The 17,751-nt window shown below is 36.4% G+C and overlaps 4 protein-coding genes across 5 annotated transcripts; 2 read left to right on the top strand and 2 right to left on the bottom strand.

The window, feature by feature from the left end:
* The first annotated feature begins 59 nt into the window (after window positions 1-59).
* LOC109161005 (sphinganine C4-monooxygenase 1-like) lies at window positions 60-3,757 on the top strand. The gene is made up of 3 exons (XM_019309303.1): window positions 60-521; window positions 2,011-2,589; window positions 3,259-3,757. The coding sequence occupies exons 1-2, from the start codon at window positions 306-308 to the stop codon at window positions 2,560-2,562; spliced, it is 768 nt and encodes a 255-aa protein (XP_019164848.1). The 5' UTR covers window positions 60-305; the 3' UTR covers window positions 2,563-2,589; window positions 3,259-3,757.
* Window positions 3,758-6,195: 2,438 nt separating this feature from the next.
* On the top strand, window positions 6,196-9,641 carry LOC109161141 (putative pentatricopeptide repeat-containing protein At2g01510). Of its 2 annotated transcripts, XR_002050889.1 has the most exons (3): window positions 6,196-6,482; window positions 6,644-9,194; window positions 9,298-9,641. XR_002050889.1 is itself a non-coding variant. In XM_019309491.1 (2 exons), the coding sequence occupies exons 1-2, from the start codon at window positions 6,415-6,417 to the stop codon at window positions 9,024-9,026; spliced, it is 2,451 nt and encodes an 816-aa protein (XP_019165036.1). In that variant the 5' UTR covers window positions 6,196-6,414; the 3' UTR covers window positions 9,027-9,264. The 2 variants fall into 2 exon arrangements, 1 of the variants encoding a protein (XP_019165036.1); XM_019309491.1 differs by lacking the exon at window positions 9,298-9,641 and having other exon boundaries at window positions 6,644-9,264.
* Window positions 9,642-10,410: 769 nt separating this feature from the next.
* LOC109161143 (phosphatidylinositol N-acetylglucosaminyltransferase subunit C-like) lies at window positions 10,411-11,966 on the bottom strand. The gene is made up of 2 exons (XM_019309493.1): window positions 11,741-11,966; window positions 10,411-11,529 (listed from the first exon to the last, which is right to left on the bottom strand). The coding sequence occupies exon 2, from the start codon at window positions 11,503-11,505 to the stop codon at window positions 10,591-10,593; it is 915 nt and encodes a 304-aa protein (XP_019165038.1). The 5' UTR covers window positions 11,506-11,529; window positions 11,741-11,966; the 3' UTR covers window positions 10,411-10,590.
* Window positions 11,967-14,483: 2,517 nt separating this feature from the next.
* LOC109161142 (protein UNUSUAL FLORAL ORGANS-like) lies at window positions 14,484-16,365 on the bottom strand. Its single transcript, XM_019309492.1, has 2 exons — window positions 15,487-16,365; window positions 14,484-15,170 (listed from the first exon to the last, which is right to left on the bottom strand). The coding sequence occupies exons 1-2, from the start codon at window positions 16,223-16,225 to the stop codon at window positions 14,611-14,613; spliced, it is 1,299 nt and encodes a 432-aa protein (XP_019165037.1). The 5' UTR covers window positions 16,226-16,365; the 3' UTR covers window positions 14,484-14,610.
* Between the last annotated feature and the right edge of the window lie 1,386 nt (window positions 16,366-17,751).

Here is a 17,751-nt window from a genome sequence, read left to right as displayed (position 1 = left end):
ATTGTACATAAATAATATACTTTTTATGTGTAAGTGTGTATCATGTTCCATGCAATAACCAGTCGGTAAGTAGCTAACCATCAGGGATTCGGAACAGTTCTTTGCCGCCGTTTTGCCACGTCATCTACCCGACAATTTATATATTTCCAAAGAAATTTTTTTCAATCCTTCTCAAACAAATTCATCTGAAACCCTAGCTTTAAATTTCCCCTTCTATCTCTCTATATATTTTTGTACGTAGATTTATATACAACTACGGAACATTATATACGTACATATTTTCATCTAAGAGAGTATAGAGGGAAATGGATGTTTCAGATGAACTGTTGGGGACGTTTATGCCGATAGTGGTGTATTGGCTCTATTCAGGGCTATACTCAATCCTGGGAGGTCTGCATAATTACAGGCTGCATTCCAAGAAGGAAGAAGATGAGAAGAACTTGGTTTCCAAGGCGGATGTTGTGAAAGGTGTTGTTCTCCAGCAGGCGGTGCAGGCAATTGTTGCCACCATCCTCTTCGCGGTATGATTTTATAATTATCCATGTTATAAAATTTTGTTTTTTAGAATAATTTTTTTGAATTTTGATCTATAGTTGTCCCCTAGATAAAAGGAGTTTTAAGTTAATGAGCTTAAGGATCATTAATAGCTTCCTTTGCTGGATTTAGTTTAGTTGTATTTGTTTGTTGGATCTTACTTTAAAGAATTTTTGTAAGTTTATGTAAAAGTTTCTATAAACTGGTCTGGATTCCATATGTGGTTGGAATTTGCAGGAATAAGTATAACTAATCGGCCAATGACCTTGTGGTCTAGTGGCACGAAGTGGCTCGGTCATGGGTTTGAGCCCCAATGGGGGCTGTATTGACTCTTTGTGCTTCAGTAGGTTGCAAAAGTAGCTATGAACATATACTGCATGGTAACAAAGTCAGTAGTACTAAAAAAAGATTGGTGCAGGTTTGAAAGTTCCTAGTCCTTAGATTGGAGAAATTTGGTTTTATATGGGGAATAATGAATATAGTAGCACCATTAGGAATTTAAGCAAGGGGAATTAGCACAATCAATCTTGTGTGGCTACACTCAAAATTGGTTTTCGTTTCTATAAATTGAGTACTCGTGTATTTTGTGGCTCTTGCTAAGACAAGGAGGTCTAAATAGATGTTGCTCTAGCTGAATAATTTTAAGGGTAGTGGTCTGTGCTAAATGCTAATACCAGTTTGGTGCCCCTCAGTTTTGTACTTATATAGACCAATCAGTTCTTTATTTATGACATGCTTGGAAGTCAACCTCTAAACTGCCTCACTGGTCGTTGTTGTATTCATTTATTTTTTATTCTGCTTTGTTTAATAATTGGAAAGGAGTTGGCATTTTGAGTTACTGCTCAATGGTACCAGGTGGGTTCTTTGCAAAATCTTTGAACAACATTTTCTTTATGTCTACCAATCAGTTAGTGTCAGTGTTGTTTCATTTATGTTATGAGCAATATACTAGCAGAAGGCTCATGGGGAGAATTAAATTAAGAAATAGAACCCATGTACTAGACCTCTTCTTTATTGGGACTGAGATTTAGTTGAGTTGACTGGGTTTATAAGTCAATTAGTAAAAGCAAGGCATTGTATCTCCTACTATTCCTAAGAACATTCTTATTCATCATTTGGTCAGTTCATGGATGTATTTCAAATGTCCATTAATGATGGCTGATTCACTTGTTCATTTATTATCCATGTGATATGATCCAAGCCTTGTGATTCTGTAATATTTATATGGTATACAAATTTATTTTATTCCTTTCCTGCCACCTTGGTACTATATATAAAATTTCTTTATCCAAAATAGTTACTTAATATTGAAAATGAATGCTTATTATGAGCTTTTGTTCCCTTGTGCTTAACAATTCTAAAGCTAATAATCTAATATTACTCCTTTCGTGGTCATCTGTTTGTCATATGTTCTCTCATGTGAGGATATGATCTTTTTTGTTCTCATGTATGTCTATACATTGACTTTTTGAGCAGGTCACTGGAAATGATGGTGAGGTTGCTATAAACCAGAAATCATTTCTTGTTCTTGCAAGGCAATTTATTATTGCAATGGTGGTATTAGATACTTGGCAGTATTTTATGCACAGGTACATGCATCAAAACAAGTTTTTGTACCGGCACATTCATTCTCAACATCACCGGATTGTTGTCCCGTATGCTTTTGGAGCTTTATACAATCATCCTCTTGAGGGTCTGATTCTTGATACTATTGGTGGTGCTCTGTCTTTCCTTGCTTCGGGCATGTCTCCTCGAGCTTCAATCTTCTTTTTCTCCTTTGCTACTATAAAGACAGTTGATGATCATTGTGGTCTATGGCTTCCGGGGAACCTTTTCCATATCTTCTTTAAGAATAATTCTGCATACCATGACATCCATCACCAGCTTTATGGAAACAAATACAACTTTTCACAACCTTTCTTTGTGACATGGGATAGAATACTTGGTACTTATATGCCTTACGAACTACAACTAAGAGCAGATGGGGGTTTGGAAGCTAGGCCTACTAAAGATTGCAAGGACTATTGACAATACATACTTGGTTGTTCTTACAGAGTATGTGCCATTTTAATTCTCTCTTTCTTCTTTCCTCTTTCAAATGCTCAAGAACATGTACTTTGTGTATATCTACATGTTTGCATATATTGTTAAATGATTAGTTGCTTTAGTTCATACATGTGTTTAAGATTAATTAATGAATTTAGTATAAATCTTAGCATTTGATTTTCTGCTCCCCTCCTTAATCTTGACTTCTTATTTCCCACTCGTGGAAAAAATGGGAGTACACAAGCTAGTGGTAAAATCCGTTGTGTTATTTGTAATAGCTCAATATGGATTAACAGTTTAACACTGGAATTATTGGGGCCTGCTTATTCTCTTTTTGTCTGGTTTAGTTAAAATGCCATCACTTTGGAGTAATTTTCTTTGTTGCAACTTATAGAAGATATGGAGTAATGATCAGTCGAGTAGTAGACATGGAGGTGTGAATTAAGATCTAAGGTAGTAAATGTTTGGCACAACTTGCTTTATTTAGAATTTAGAAATAAGAGGGAAAAACATCATGATCCCTTAATGAGCTACTAATTGTTATGCGGATATTAATGATATCCTTGAGTTACAGCAAAAGGTAGCAAAATTTGTATGTGACTAAGATGCTCATTTCATGACACCTGAAAGAGCAAGTTTGGCTGACAAGTTTTATTTTGTTTTGACATTATATGACAGGCAATGCACGTTTGATCGTATAGATAGCATCTCTGGTTATTGCCGGTGGATCCACCTGGTGTAGGGCCCCTGCGATTTACAGAATGCAACGCGTTGTACCATTATAGATTCAGCAGCCTAAATCCAAATCCTGATAACAATTGATGAATTGGGATTTGGGAATACCACCAAACCAGCATGTCAACGTAAAAGACTATTCTATTCTATTCTTAGCTTACCGAGTGTCTGTTATCAGTGGCGGGGTTCATTATTGATGGAAGTTTATAGGCGGAAATGAAGAGATCGATCTGTGAGCCAGCACTCTGCTCTTTTTCTTCTGTTTGAGGGATGGGAACACAGTGTACAGAAAGAAAGGTTTGTTCTTGGGGGATTGGAACAGTATATTGTATACAGAAGGGTCCTTTTTCTCTCTTTTGTTATCTCAGAAAATGAAAATTGGAAGAAGATATGATTTATTATGAGTATATTCTATTATTGAAAGCTATGTTGCTTGCACAAATACACTTCTATATATTAGTTTCACAAAATTTTATGTACATTTTATGTTAGAAGTGTAATATTTTGTTTTAATGAAAATGAAATTAATTTTCTATGAATTCATAGAAAGGTATAAGGTATTACATTTTCATTAAAGAATATATAATATTATATGTATTATGTGAGATTTACACAAGAGAATTTTAAGTTTAAATATGTTAGTTTTGTTTCTCAAGTCAAACTCCTCTTCAGTTATGATATACTCACATTTAGGGAACACTTGGTTCACTGAAAAATATTTTTCAATGAACTATAATTTCTAAAAGGGAAGGAAAATTGAATTATAATTTGTTTGGTTTATGGAACAATTTTTTTTTTTTTTTTTTTTTCAAAAGGAATTTGAAATCCTCAAATATAAGGAAAATATTTTCTTGGTCATCTTAGGCATCTTTTTCTCCCATTACATTTGGGAACAAATTTCAACCTAGCATGATCAAATTACCCTCATATTATATTGACTATTGAGCATAGTTTAGAGATGAAAGTCATTAAATAATGTGTATGTAAATATTGTTATAATATTTATTATATTATTATAATAATTTAATTTGATTTTAAAAAATTTATAATATTTTAATATACTATTTTTAAATTTATAATTTACTACAGAGTTTATTTTTATTATCAATTATTATTATGTAGGAAGATATTATTATTTATATTCATTATTTCTTATCATTCTAAACTCAACTTAACAAAAGTTAATATTCCTAGCCAATTTTTCTTCCACTCATCAAATCATGGGATTAATCTTTCCAATAAATTATTTCATTAAATTTAAATTACAATCCTCAATTATTTTCCACCAAATTGTAAGCAATTAGAGAATGAAATTTTAGTAAATTCTCTCTATCACTTGTTTTAAGGTTTTGGTTTTGTTTCTTAGTTTTTTTTTTGTTTTATATTTTAACTTTAAGTTATCTCATTTTCAACGGAACCATTCTAAGATCACTTTCAGGATAAATTGCTAATCGCACAATTAGTTTACCGATCAGATTTTAATCTTTATATACACACAAGCGATCTAATTTAGACTTTTCATCTTCCTGTTATAACTTTTAAGTCAAGTGACGAACCAACAACTCTAAACCTCGAGGTTTTTTTTTTTTTTTTTTTTTTTTTTTTTTTTTTTTTTTTTTTTAATATTTTGTGGTGCTGTAGCAGTACCACTGTGGCTAAAGAGCTTAAACCCATAAACCCTTCCGGCCTCGACCCACTGTTCTTCCTTACAGTAACGCATTCTCTGTTACTGCTGTGCCTCGGTCCTCGCACTGTCGGTGGCCACACCGGTGACCGGTCGCCGCCAGCAGGATAGCGGGAGTCGTCGTTGGTTCCTAATCTCAGTCTCAGTGTCTCACAATCTCAGGTTGGTGGCTAATTATTTTTTGCCCTAATTTCTCTAATTTTATTTATATGAATGTGAGTGAGTATGTCTAATAGACTAATATTGTTTTGAATGTGAAATTAGTCCATAAGTTTTTGCCAAAATATTGTTTTTAATCTTGCCTAATAGACTTTGTTAATTGATTAAAGAAAAAAAAGGGTGTAAACCTTAAAAAAAATTGTGATTGCTATTAAGAAATCACAATCAAACTGTTGGTCGAATGTGCTTTTATATGAATGTGAGCACTTAGCAGTGAGTATGTCTAATATTGTTTTGAATGTGAGCAGTGAGAATGTGTATACTGGATTTTATTGGATAACCTTCTACAAAAACACAGTGGGTGTAGACAGAAGATGGCATGTTGGTAGTTTAGGTTATGAGGAGTCTGATGTTAGGGTAGAGGATATTGAGGAGGCAGCAGTGATACATTATGATGGAATTATGAAGCCATGTCTGAAATCTGAATTCATTTTTGGGGTTAGGTTATTGATGAACATTTTTGAATTCATTTTACTTTTGCTTCTTCGCCCCCACTCAAAAGGAATCCTGGCTCCGTCCCTGGTTGTTTGTGAGTTTTCCCTATAGCTGTTCCTGTGTGTGTTGCATTCCATTAATTTTTATTTATTTATTTTCCTTTTACTACGGAGATAAATTCCTAAAAAATGTACTTTGGGTGGTAGAGATGGTATGAAAGTGACTTGGATTTGCCCCTCAAATTAATGGCCAAGATGAAAAAAATGCAGTCTGTGACATGAGATAGAACAAATGAAAAAAAGGAGGAAACTAATGGGAGTGTATGAATACGTGCAAAGATGGTTGAATCTCCTTCGTATTCAAGTTCAAGACTAGCAACAAGCGCCCCGAACTTAACCAGGTCGGCATGCCTAACTCGGCCAGACCTTAGCATCTAAGGTAGAATAACCTTTGATGCTATTGTCGCTCCCTACCCATTTTATGGCAAGCTAGCCAGTTGGCTCGTTCATTCATTGGGTTTAACACGGTCACGCAATCCGTGCGTGGGTGACTTTTTGGTTTTTGAATATTGAGTAGTCGTAGTCATAGACATTCATTAAGTACACACATCATTTATTGATCACCTGAACATGCTGTTGTGTTGTTGTTAACTCACTTATTTGCGCATAGTTTCACCTATCTTTGTCCCATCATCATATTGTTGGATTTGTTGTAGCACTTTAAAAGGCTCATAACCTTTTTCTGGTTTTACTTGTAGTATAATGAATTATTCAAAATCTACAAAGCATTGGAGTGCGGTCGCAGTGTTTGCAAAGCGATTTTACTGTGGGTACTAGTTTATCATAATTATTACTTTTGGCTTCATCTTATATTCTTCTGTAGTATATGCATATATATATATATATATATATATATATATATATATATATATATATATATATATATATATATATATATATATATATTTAATTGAGAATGTTCCCACTGCAGTAAGCACTATGTTGAAATTCCGGTGGATGCCCTCAGCGTCAAAACTGGGTTTGACCCACAAATATCTAGGCTCAACTACCAGCTGAAGAATTTAGTTAGAAGCAATCAGATGGCTCAGGCCCAAGAACTTTATGAACGCATGCCTTCTAGAAATACTTGCACAGTGAATATGATGATTTCAGGTTATGTGAATTCTGGTAATCTTTCTCGTGCTAGTGAGATGTTTGATAGTATGGATGAACGTACAGAAGTGTCATGGACAATAATGATTGGTGCATACTCGCATAATAAGCAGCCCAAGGAAGCTTTCGCTCTCTATGCTAAGATGTGTAGAGCAGGGATGAAGCCAGATTATATCACCTTTGCAACACTATTATCTGGTTGTGATGACACATCAACTGCAAAAGAAGCACTTCAGATTCATGCCCATATCATTAAGTTGGGGTTCAATTCAATCTCCATGGTTGGCAATAGCTTGATGGATTCTTACTGCAAATGCCAACGCCTTGATCTAGCCCTTCAACTCTTCAATGAAATCACAGCAAAAGATTCAGTGAGCTTCAATGCAATGATAACAGGATACTCAAAACATGGTTCAAATGAAGAAGCACTAAAGCTATTTCAAGAAATGCAACATTTGGGTCTGAAGCCTTCAGATTTCACTTTTGCAGCAGTGCTAGGTGCTGTTGTTGGATTAGATGATGCTGCATTTGGGAAACAACTTCATGGACTTGCCATCAAGACCAGCTATGTTTGGAATGTATTTGTAGGCAATGCTTTGCTCGATTTTTACTCTAAACATGACAATTTAGATGATGCAAATAAACTCTTTGGTGAAATGCCCGAGTTGGATGGAGTTTCATACAATATTATAATTACAGGATTTGCATGGGGTGGTCAGTATGAAAAATCGTTCACTCTCTTCCGTAAATTAAATAGCACTACATTTGACAGAAGACAGTTCCCTTTTGCAACTATGCTGAGCATTGCTGCAACTACTCAGAATTTAGAAATGGGAAGGCAAATCCACGCACAAGGAATAGTGACAAAAGCAGATTCAGAGGTACAAGTGGGGAATGCTCTAGTTGACATGTACGCGAAATGTGACAGATTAGAGGAAACAAATGCCATTTTTGCAAATCTGGCTCACAGTTCTGTTTCATGGACAGCCATAATCTCGGTATATGTCCAAAAGGGTCTTTTCGAGGAAGCCCTGAAAGTGTTCAAGGAGATGTCTAGAGAAAATGTTCATGGTGACCAGGCCACTTTTGCAAGTCTACTAAAAGCTTCAGCAAACTTGGCTTCAGTTGCACTAGGGAGGCAGTTACACTCATATGTCATCAGATTAGGATTGATGTCAAATGTTTTCTCGGGTAGTGCACTTCTGGACATGTATGCAAAATGCGGGTCTATAAAAGATGCAAAAAAGATTTTCAAAGAAATGCCCGATAGAAATATAGTCTCCTGGAATGCAATGTTCTCAGCACATGCTCAAAACGGTGATGGCGAAGCTACCCTGAGGTCCTTCGGGGAGATGATCGAATCAGGTCTTCATCCCGATTCTGTTAGTTTTCTCTGTGTCTTAACTGCCTGCAGTCACCATGGGCTCATCGAAGCTGCACAAGAGTATTTCAGTTCCATGACTCAAGTATACAATTTGGACCCAAAGAGAGAACACTATACCACCATGGTCGATGTTCTGTGCAGAAAGGGAAGATTTTACGAGGCAGAAAAATTAATTACTGAAATGCCGTATGAGCCAGATGAGATCCTGTGGTCATCGGTTTTGAACTCATGCAGAATTCATAAGAATCAGGAGCTCGCTCAAAAAGTCGCCGAGCAACTATTCAAGATGGACATATTAAGAGACGCTGCTGCTTATGTCAATATGTCTAACATCTATGCAGAGGCTGGCCAATGGAACAACGTAGCATCGGTGAAAAAGGCTATGAGGGAAAGGGGAATTAAGAAAGTAGCAGCAATTAGCTGGGTTGAAATTGGCCATATAGTTCATAAATTTACTGCAAATGATAGGGCCCACCCACAGATTGAGGCGATTAGAAGGAAAATTGATTCATTGGGGAAGCGGATGGAAAAGGAAGGGTACAAGCCAGACACGAGTTGTGCCATACACGATGTAGATGAAGATATTAAAGTAGAATCACTTAAATATCACAGTGAAAGATTAGCTATTGCTTTTGCTTTGATTAGTACTCCAGAAGGGTCACCTATTGTAGTGATGAAAAACTTGCGGGCTTGTATAGACTGTCATGCTGCCATCAAAATAATTTCGAGAATTGTTGGGAGGGAGATTATTGTTCGAGATTCAAGTAGATTCCATCGTTTTAGAGATGGATCATGTTCATGTGGAGACTACTGGTGACTTAATTGGTAAACGAGTGAATCCTTCATTTGCTTGGAGCTGTTAGATTATGCTATCCATGAGGCTGTGATACCTTTGCAACTCTAAAACGTCGATTACATTTGTACAATCTCTGCCTGTCCCTTGGAAATGATTGGCGAAACTGAAATGATAGTTTGTTACTCTGCTGTAAGTATCTTCCCTTATAAATGTGCCTTGTTTAGGATATTGTTTGAATACATGATTAAGTTTGTGGAAACTAGTTGCACACTAAGCTTTCTTTTGCATGCAGCCAGAGGCATCAATGTTGCAGAAGGCGCTAGTCGGACGCTCGGGGCCCTCTTTGAGCTGCCAAGCAATCAGTTTCAAGGCCCAACGTCTTGCCCCCTTCATCCATGAAAGAGCCTCCTTACAAGCAATCACTACCGCGCAAGAGCCAGATCAAGAGGAGCATGAACCACTCCATGTGAGGCCGCCATGAAGTTACCAGATGAGTCCCACATGACCAGTATCAGGAAATAAACCGCGCGGGAGAGATGTTTGTTGTCCGCACGAGCTTAGCTCAATAGTTCAGTAGACAGTATTTGGAAGAAAAAGAAACATAAAGAAAAAATAGCCCTTTTGTTCCGGTCAATAAATGAAGTCTTTGCCAACCGAGAGCGGACTATTATTAAAGAAACTAAGTACTGAACCATTATTTTTATATATTTTATTTATATCAAATTATTTTTATATTTACAAATTTACCCATATATATATATATATATATATATATATATATATATATATATATATATATATATATATATATACTAAATTCTCAATTCCCTAACTCATTTCTCTGCGAGTTTGCAACATTGCTATTCGACGGTAGGCTCATGTGAAGAAATCTATTTGGTTTGGATTTATTTTAGACGGAGAAATTTAAAATATGCATTGTGGATTTTTTTTTTTCTAAATTTTTAAATTTAAATTACTAGTGAAAATAAATAAATAAATAAATAAATAAATAAATGTGCATTAGAGAATTAGGAAATGTTTGGAATCCTCAAACCGAGCTGAAATCCGAACCGAAACTGAACTAAAATTTGAAATTGAATGATTTCATTTTTCAAAACGAAAAAAATCAAAATGCCCACCCCCACCAAAAACTTACTCCCAACTTTCACTCTCATTAAGTGTTTAAATTTTATTGAAGGAAAAAAAAAAAAAAAAGAATAGATAAAAATCATAACCCACCCCCTTACATCTAGGGATGGCAATATGCCCCGTTGGAAAGTGGGAAGGGGGACGAGACGAGGAGTATACTCCCTACCCCCGCCCTATTGCCATCCCTTTACATTAAGCAATCAAAGCACGACGCATCATAAAGAGCAAGAAATGAAAGTACACGTAGAATTACTGAGTAATATAACTCTCCATATGAAATAGCTAAACTCACATATTTCCATCAAGATACATTTCAGCAGAGGCAGAGCAGTGTAACAAATCAGAACCAGAGATTGAAATTGCAAAACAAATGAAGTACCACTCTAAAGTAGGATATGTTTATCAATATTGGATCTTCTTCCATAGACTTGGTTCTTCATTCTGTGATCGCAAAGCAAAGCTTTGCCTCGTCCCAGGGGCCATTAATCTCGAATTTATACTCTTGAAGCCGTATCAGCCAATAAGGACATACGAAATTGACAAAGATAAACACCGCCAGCAACAAAACAAATAGCAGTGTGTGCAACCGGTGAACAAGAGCTAATGTCAAGACCATTAACCCAAACGAAAAACACAGGTGCAATCGGAACGAGTACTTCTTCACACAGTAGGTGACCAATGGAGCGAATAAAAAAACTTGCAAGGAGAATAGCACAATGGCAAATACATGAAGCCTTGACGGAAGGCGAGAAGCAATGAGAAGTGAAGCCACTATAGAAGCATTCAAAGAGATATTGCTTGTAAGGGTAGGATTATTTTCTAGAGCCCCGGGAGCTTTTACAGTGGATCCCGAGTAATTATGCAGGAAGAGATGGATTACGAGGAGAGAAGCCGTTAGTGCCCATATAGAATCCGAGCTTATAGACCGAGTAAGTGTATGGTAGACAGGAGACAACATATACAGCCCGGTAATAAAGAAGGAAATCTTGAGAACGTAACCGAGAAGAAGATTGAAGGAGAGCATGTGTGCAGTTAAGAGAAGAATGAAGAAACCCAATCCAAGAAGGCTAAAATTTAAAACCAAAAGTGAGTTTTCATTCAAGGAGGATTTGAGAGTATAGGTCCAAACCAAAACCACAAGACAAACAGTGCAAATATACTGAGAAATTGAAACTGAATCAAGTATCACCTTTAGCAAGTCCCTTTTGACCACATTGGCATTCATAATCATATCTTCTAGGAAAGATTCATCTGTGTGATTGTCATCAAAACCAGGTTGCATCCCTCCATAAGCAACTTTTCTCCATTTAGGTTGTGTTGGAAATGAGTTCTCACTCCTCATACTTTCCATCTATGTCATATAACTTCACAAAATCTGTAAATCATAATGTAAGATATACAGACAGTGTAAAATGAGCAATCCTGCTGTGCCCAATCAATAATAATGACAAGAAAATCATCACATAATTCCTGTACAAAAAGTGGTATACATACATATTTTGCTTAAGCATTTTGTCGAACATGTTGAAGGCAATAGAATGTGAGCCCATGTAAAAGCTAAAACCCAGATGAGATTTAGAGATTACCTGCTCAGATCGGTATTCGGATATCTCAATGCACGCTACGAACTGAATTTGGGTTGAATCCTGGAGCCTAGACACGGTTTTTTTTTTTTTTTTTTTTTTTTAATTGGTAGTAAAATGGAAGTCATATGATGACATTGTTGGGAGTCATTCAAAGAAAATGCTTCTTTAATTACTTAGTTCCTTACTTCCTTTGTCCTATATTACATTCAAAATCTTTCTCTTCCCACTCTATAAACGTCAAAATGCACTTTTAGGGATGCTTGAAGTCTTATGAAGGGGAAAGATAAGGAGAACCACACGCGCACCACCACTTGGTTCGTGTGCGAGGTATGGATTGTGACATCATTTTGATAGTCACCTGCACGTCTTTCACTTATTATCAGTGTTGTAAAAATTGTGCCTAAGTACCGATTAATCGGCGCCTAGACGCTAGGCGTTGGACAACCGCCTAGTGTATCACCATAATCGGTGGTCTAGACGGCCGACTAGGCCGCCTAAGTACGGCCTAGGCACCGACTAGGTCGCCTAGTTGATCAATTAGCTATAGTTCCCTTCTTTTTTAAATTGGTTATTTTACTCAAAACGACTTCATTTTGAGTGAAAGATTTTGAGTGAAATAACCCTAAATTGTTCAAACTCTGTTTTAATATTAATATTTAATATTTTAATATTAACTATTAAAGTATTAAATAGTTTATTGTTGTCCAGCCTTAAAAATTAAAAAATTTTAAACAAACTTTAAAAAAAAAAAAAAAAAAAAATACACAGCGCCTAGGCGCCGACTAAGCGCCTCCCGAACGCCTAGTGATTTTTTCAACCATGCTTATTTTTTGTGGCAGGGATAGGGCATGCTGTTATATTTGAGCAATATATAAATAGCCTTTCTTCCCCAACCCCCCTCTTTCACATTCCTTCACCTTCTTCAACATATGCACGTTAATCGTAATTTATGTGTTACCTATTAAGAAGCGTATTGGAAAATCGTAGACTACACCATCTGGTGCATATTAATCGTAGTTTATGTGTTACCTATTGGTAAATCGTAATGTATGTGTTACCTTGGAGAGTTGGACTTAGTTTAGAATTAATAATGCGAGAAATTAATTGGGCTATTGAGCGAACCCACTAAATTTTGGACTATCCGTGGAAGGCATCAGACTTATCGGGTCAATTCATCGATTAAAGCGTTAAGATTAAATTTTGAGTACTACCGACTCTGTCAGAGTGCAATATTTGTTCTTAACTATTTTCTCAATCTACTGAAGCACCAAGAAAACACAAAGAGTCAAAGAAAAATATTGGATTAGAGTGCACTGGATAGAGTAATAGATGATATCAAGACAATTATATAATTTCCTATAAAGTTTAACAATAATTTAGTTCTAAATTAGTTAAATCTCAGTATGATTATTAGGAATATAATTGAAGAAAACGTAAGAGTAAGTATTTGACACATAATATATAGTCGACTACCATCCATTAAACCCTAAAATAAATAATACTAATTACTAAGTAGGGAAAATGATAGTTTTGATATTCTAATTGTAGGTAAATAGTTTATTCAATCCCTCAATTATAGCGTCATCACATTTGATCTATAAATTGTGGATGTGATGATGTGTTAGAAATATTAATTTTGACGGTTAAATACTCAAAATCCAAATTTTGTTTACTTTTTTATTTTTAGGGAAATTTTGAAGCATTTTTCTTCTTAATAAAATCAAATTTATAGTTTAAAGAGTGTTGATTAGGGAATACATGGAGAAAAATATTACAAAATTTACAAAAATAATCTTGAAAAGTTATAGTTTTAGCATTTAAATGTCAAAATTAATGCTTCAATCACCTTATATTAACTAGTTCTACCACAACTTTGATGACTTAGGCACATAATGTAATGTCACATATAATTGATGAACTAAAAGGACTATTTGCCCACACGCAATTGATGGAGTAAAACTACCATTTCCCCATACTAAGTATTATATGTTTAAGTCAATTACTATGTAGTGTGATGACACATCTGTTACAATTCTAAATAGGTGGTCATAGAATCGAACCACAATGGTGGAACATTGATTCTTTGTACTAAAAAAAGATTGAAAAAGTATAGAACATATACTTCTATATTGTAAACAATCATAGTGTTTCAAAAAAAAAAAAACATCAAAACATTTAATATTGTATTAAATAAAAATCCTATAAATTTGGTATTTAAACAATATTAGAAATGTTATATTAGTAAATTATAACTAAATTTGTTCAAGAAAAAAAAAAAAAACTTAATCCATTCAAAATGTGGTAATAAAAACCCAATTCAAGCTAAGGATAAGAAAAAAGAAGCCTAGCCTCTAAAAATGTAGTGTATGACACTTAAAATATAGCTATAATTAACAAAGGATCACAAGTAAATAAACTAGTTAGTCTAGGTTGCCCACAACTATCAGCTCAAACCAAAAATTTGTAATCTTTCAATTACCAAATCAACCGTCCGACCAACTTGACTGGAGATCGGAGTTGCCCCAGCCAAATGCAACAGTTATATATATCTTGTTTTATAATATATATATATATATATATATATATATATATATATATATATATATATTAGCTTGTACTTAGCTTATTAAAGAAGATGCTATATATATATACTCAATTGCTAATCTCCATGAAGATTTGAAGAGAAAATGATAGCCAGAAATGAAATGATGCACACAGATAAATAAAAACCCTAATTAAAGTAGCCCTACTAGATAGTTTCAAAACAGATCAGATAATAATGAACTACATACAAAGACCTACCATCCACTTAGCTACTAATTAACCTAATCACCCAAAATGAATCCACAAATTAAACTAAAACTAAACCACTAACCACTGAAAGACTGAAAGGGAAGTGTCAACTGATCAAGAAGTGCAGCTACTGGGGTAGCCAATCTGGGCTCATATGCAAACCCTTGCAACTCACCTCCTCCACCATTGTTAGAATCTTGATGGACAAAGGGGCAAGGAGGGACCCACACCCACCTCTTGCTACAGAAATCAAACACCATAGCCTTGTCTGATGAGTTCTTGATGAGTATCACCACAAACTCCCCATGCCCAATGCAGTTGAAGCCTTCCCCCTTCTCCACTTCACAGAACTGCACATATAGCTGTTGGGGCATCCTCTCAATCTCCACCCACATGCTCCCACAGTCTTGCAGTGCCCACAGCCTGAGGCTTCTGGGGACATTCAGCTTGCTCTTCTCCACCGCGCCCACCATGAGCAGCCGCCCCCCGGCGCTCGCCACCAGGCTCGGGGAGCGCAAGAACCGCCGCATCGGGGCTTGGATTTTGGACCAGGTGTTGGAGGAGAGGTGGTAGGAGAGGACGCTGAAGGGGCTCGAGTTCATGCAGTAGAATCTCCCCTCCGCGAACACCATCTTACCTTGATATCAAGTATCACAAAATCAGAGAGTCTATAGATTGCTGATGAAAAATAAATCAATATTATGTATTGCTTAAGTGAATGTCAAATTGCAGATATCGAAACTAGAAATTAGAATGATCACTTTTTCGAACTTGGTTTAAGAAAGTCAATGTTATAATCACTGCTGAAATTATGGAATTTCCGACCACCAGAAAGTATCTTAAATCAAGTTGAAAGCTTGTTCCAACCACTTTTGGTATCTGGAAAAACCTTTGTTGCTATTTCCGACCACTTTTTGCTTTCGACTCGATTTAATATAATATATCTAACATACCTGATTCAAAGCTGCAGAGTCTTGGAAGAGAAGAGGTGGTGCCCCAGATGGAGTAGAACCCATTAGCGTCGACATGGAAGCTCTCCGTCGTGAGATTCTTGACTGCATAGGGAGACGTCAAGTCGTCGCCGGCCACCACCAGGTCAATTGAAGAGTTTGCGATGTTCAACCCAATTGAAGGGAAAAGCCTAGGCCTTAGAGTTGGGGGGATTGGGATCAAGGACCCAACAAGGGGGTTGGATAAAAGGACGTTCTTTGAGCCGGCCTCCTCAGAAACCCAACTGATCAGCCCACCGGAGGAGGTGACCGGAAAAAACCCCGGCGGGATCAAAGGGAACGGAAGGCGGTACCATGTGAGCGTGTAGGGATCAAAGAGGAACCCTTCATGTATTGCTCTATCAGAGCCATTTTTATAGATGTAGGTTTTCAAGGTCTTGTGCTTGAAGAAGATGAACCAGTGGCAATGGTGGGATACCTGGAGATAAAGTTCAAGAAAAGTGGAGGAGAAGAGAAGGGCATACCATCTTTTGCAGACTAATCTTGCCCGGAAAAAAGCAGGTGGGGGGAGACAAGCAATGATCCTATCAATTAGCCTCTGAGGGAGTTTACTCCAAATTCTACTGTCCATCCAAATGGTGGCAATGGGGGGTGGTGGGTTTGTGGTCCCACATATGTTCATTGCCATGGTGGGAAAGCCATATGGAAAGGGAAAGCCAAGTGGGGAATGAAAAGCTTCCATTTTTGAGGCAGGAGAGAAGGGGAGGAAAAACAAGGGCAAAAGGGAAAGTTAAGGTTGTCTTTTAACAAAGTTAAACTGCAGATCTCACCAAAATGGAGGTTTGGGTTCTCATAAATTTCAGTGGAGCAAAGATAGAGAAGAGGGGTGGGTTTAATTTGTTGAGGCAATATAATGGGGGGAGCCAAGAGGAAGAGGGATATGATAGTTTCACCAAAGAGGAGGAAGCCAGAAAAGAGACATAATTCTTGGCAGGAATTGAGGCTAATATAAGTTTTTGGCTTCCACTTTGTCTTCTTTTACTCTTTGGTTGCTTAGGGTTTGCTTGTTTTGAAGAGAGGGCCAATGCTTTTATAGAGTCTTTTTTGTCGTAGCTTGTGTCTTCACTATGTTGATCCATCTATCTATCATTTCAGTGTTTTCTTGTGAAGGCCGAGGATAGGAATTAGGAAGGACAATCATCAGACTAAAGGACACACCACACACAAACATATATAAAACGAGTACTAGACTATATGACCAATAACCTAAATTAGTAGACGTATTTCGTGGCCTTTTTTGTTCCATGTAGTTTTTCATCTCTTCTTCAATTATATGGGTGTACCTGGTTTCCATCGGCCAACATAGTGACTAATTCACTCGTTGAATTGTAGGCATGCACCTGTGACTAAGGATGGAACCCTTGACATTTGGTTAAGGATAACTGAGTCTCTTCCACTCAACCACAACCTTGGCTTCAATTATATGGCTATTCTAAATATTTGTAAACTTTTTGAAATAGCTCTAAGTGAGCTTGACTTTGTAAAATCAAAGTTAGGAAATGGTTGAGTTTCCTTGCAATGGAAGTTTTGAAGCTTGTAGGTAAAACAGATGTAGCTAAGTTTTACGATTTTGACGTGTTAGTGTGTGAGCGAAGTATTGCGTTAGTTGCTCAGTAGAAGTAATAAAAATGAGAAGAGAGAAATTTTTATAGTGATTTAGAAATTTTCCTACTTCACTCTTCTCCTTAAATTCCAAGGAGGATTCTACTAAGTATTTGTTTACAGAAATACAAAGTGGCACGAAACGTTCAACTTATACCAATTGATAGTCCTTGAGACAATCACGAGTCTATCTTCAACTTGTTTTTTCACTGCCTGATCAGAGCTAGCGCAACCAAGGGTCAATATCGAAGCCTCCTTACTAGGTTGATCTCCCAACTTCCTTAACTTGAAAGATGATTTTGGTTGAGTGTTGGACTTTGAAAGACCATTTCCCTATTAGTGTATAAGCACACTTTAGTCCAAAAAGAGCCGCTCTTGCTTATCACCAATTTATCTTGCATGTATACTCCTAGGTGTCAAACATGTTGCATTTGTCTAATGGCTCTTTTTGTTCTTCTTCATATGAGCTTCTTATGAGAGGATGATCTTCTTTATAAATTCTTCAATAAAGTTCTCATGATCTTGGATGATAGCATTGAATGCCTTTTATCCTCTCGTTACGATTCCAAAAGACTTCTTCTGGACTACGTACTCTCTTCCAATCCC

Source organism: Ipomoea nil, unplaced genomic scaffold, assembly GCF_001879475.1.
Source record: "Ipomoea nil cultivar Tokyo-kokei standard unplaced genomic scaffold, Asagao_1.1 scaffold2921, whole genome shotgun sequence".
NCBI classification, from domain to species: domain Eukaryota; kingdom Viridiplantae; phylum Streptophyta; class Magnoliopsida; order Solanales; family Convolvulaceae; genus Ipomoea; species Ipomoea nil.
This window is presented reverse-complemented; position numbering and strand designations above follow the sequence as displayed.

Bases quoted from the DNA above. Each gene is read 5' to 3' on its own strand.
- LOC109161141 (XM_019309491.1), top strand. From the start codon at position 6,415: ATGAATTATTCAAAATCTACAAAGCATTGGAGTGCGGTCGCAGTGTTT. The intron at 6,483-6,643 runs GTACTAGTTTAT...TTCCCACTGCAG, and splicing joins GCAAAGCGATTTTACTGTGG to TAAGCACTATGTTGAAATTC.
- LOC109161005 (XM_019309303.1), top strand. From the start codon at position 306: ATGGATGTTTCAGATGAACTGTTGGGGACGTTTATGCCGATAGTGGTG. The intron at 522-2,010 runs GTATGATTTTAT...CTTTTTGAGCAG, and splicing joins TTGCCACCATCCTCTTCGCG to GTCACTGGAAATGATGGTGA.
- LOC109161142 (XM_019309492.1), bottom strand. From the start codon at position 16,225: ATGGAAGCTTTTCATTCCCCACTTGGCTTTCCCTTTCCATATGGCTTT. The intron at 15,171-15,486 runs GTATGTTAGATA...CTTGATATCAAG, and splicing joins ACTCTGCAGCTTTGAATCAG to GTAAGATGGTGTTCGCGGAG.
- LOC109161143 (XM_019309493.1), bottom strand. From the start codon at position 11,505: ATGGAAAGTATGAGGAGTGAGAACTCATTTCCAACACAACCTAAATGG.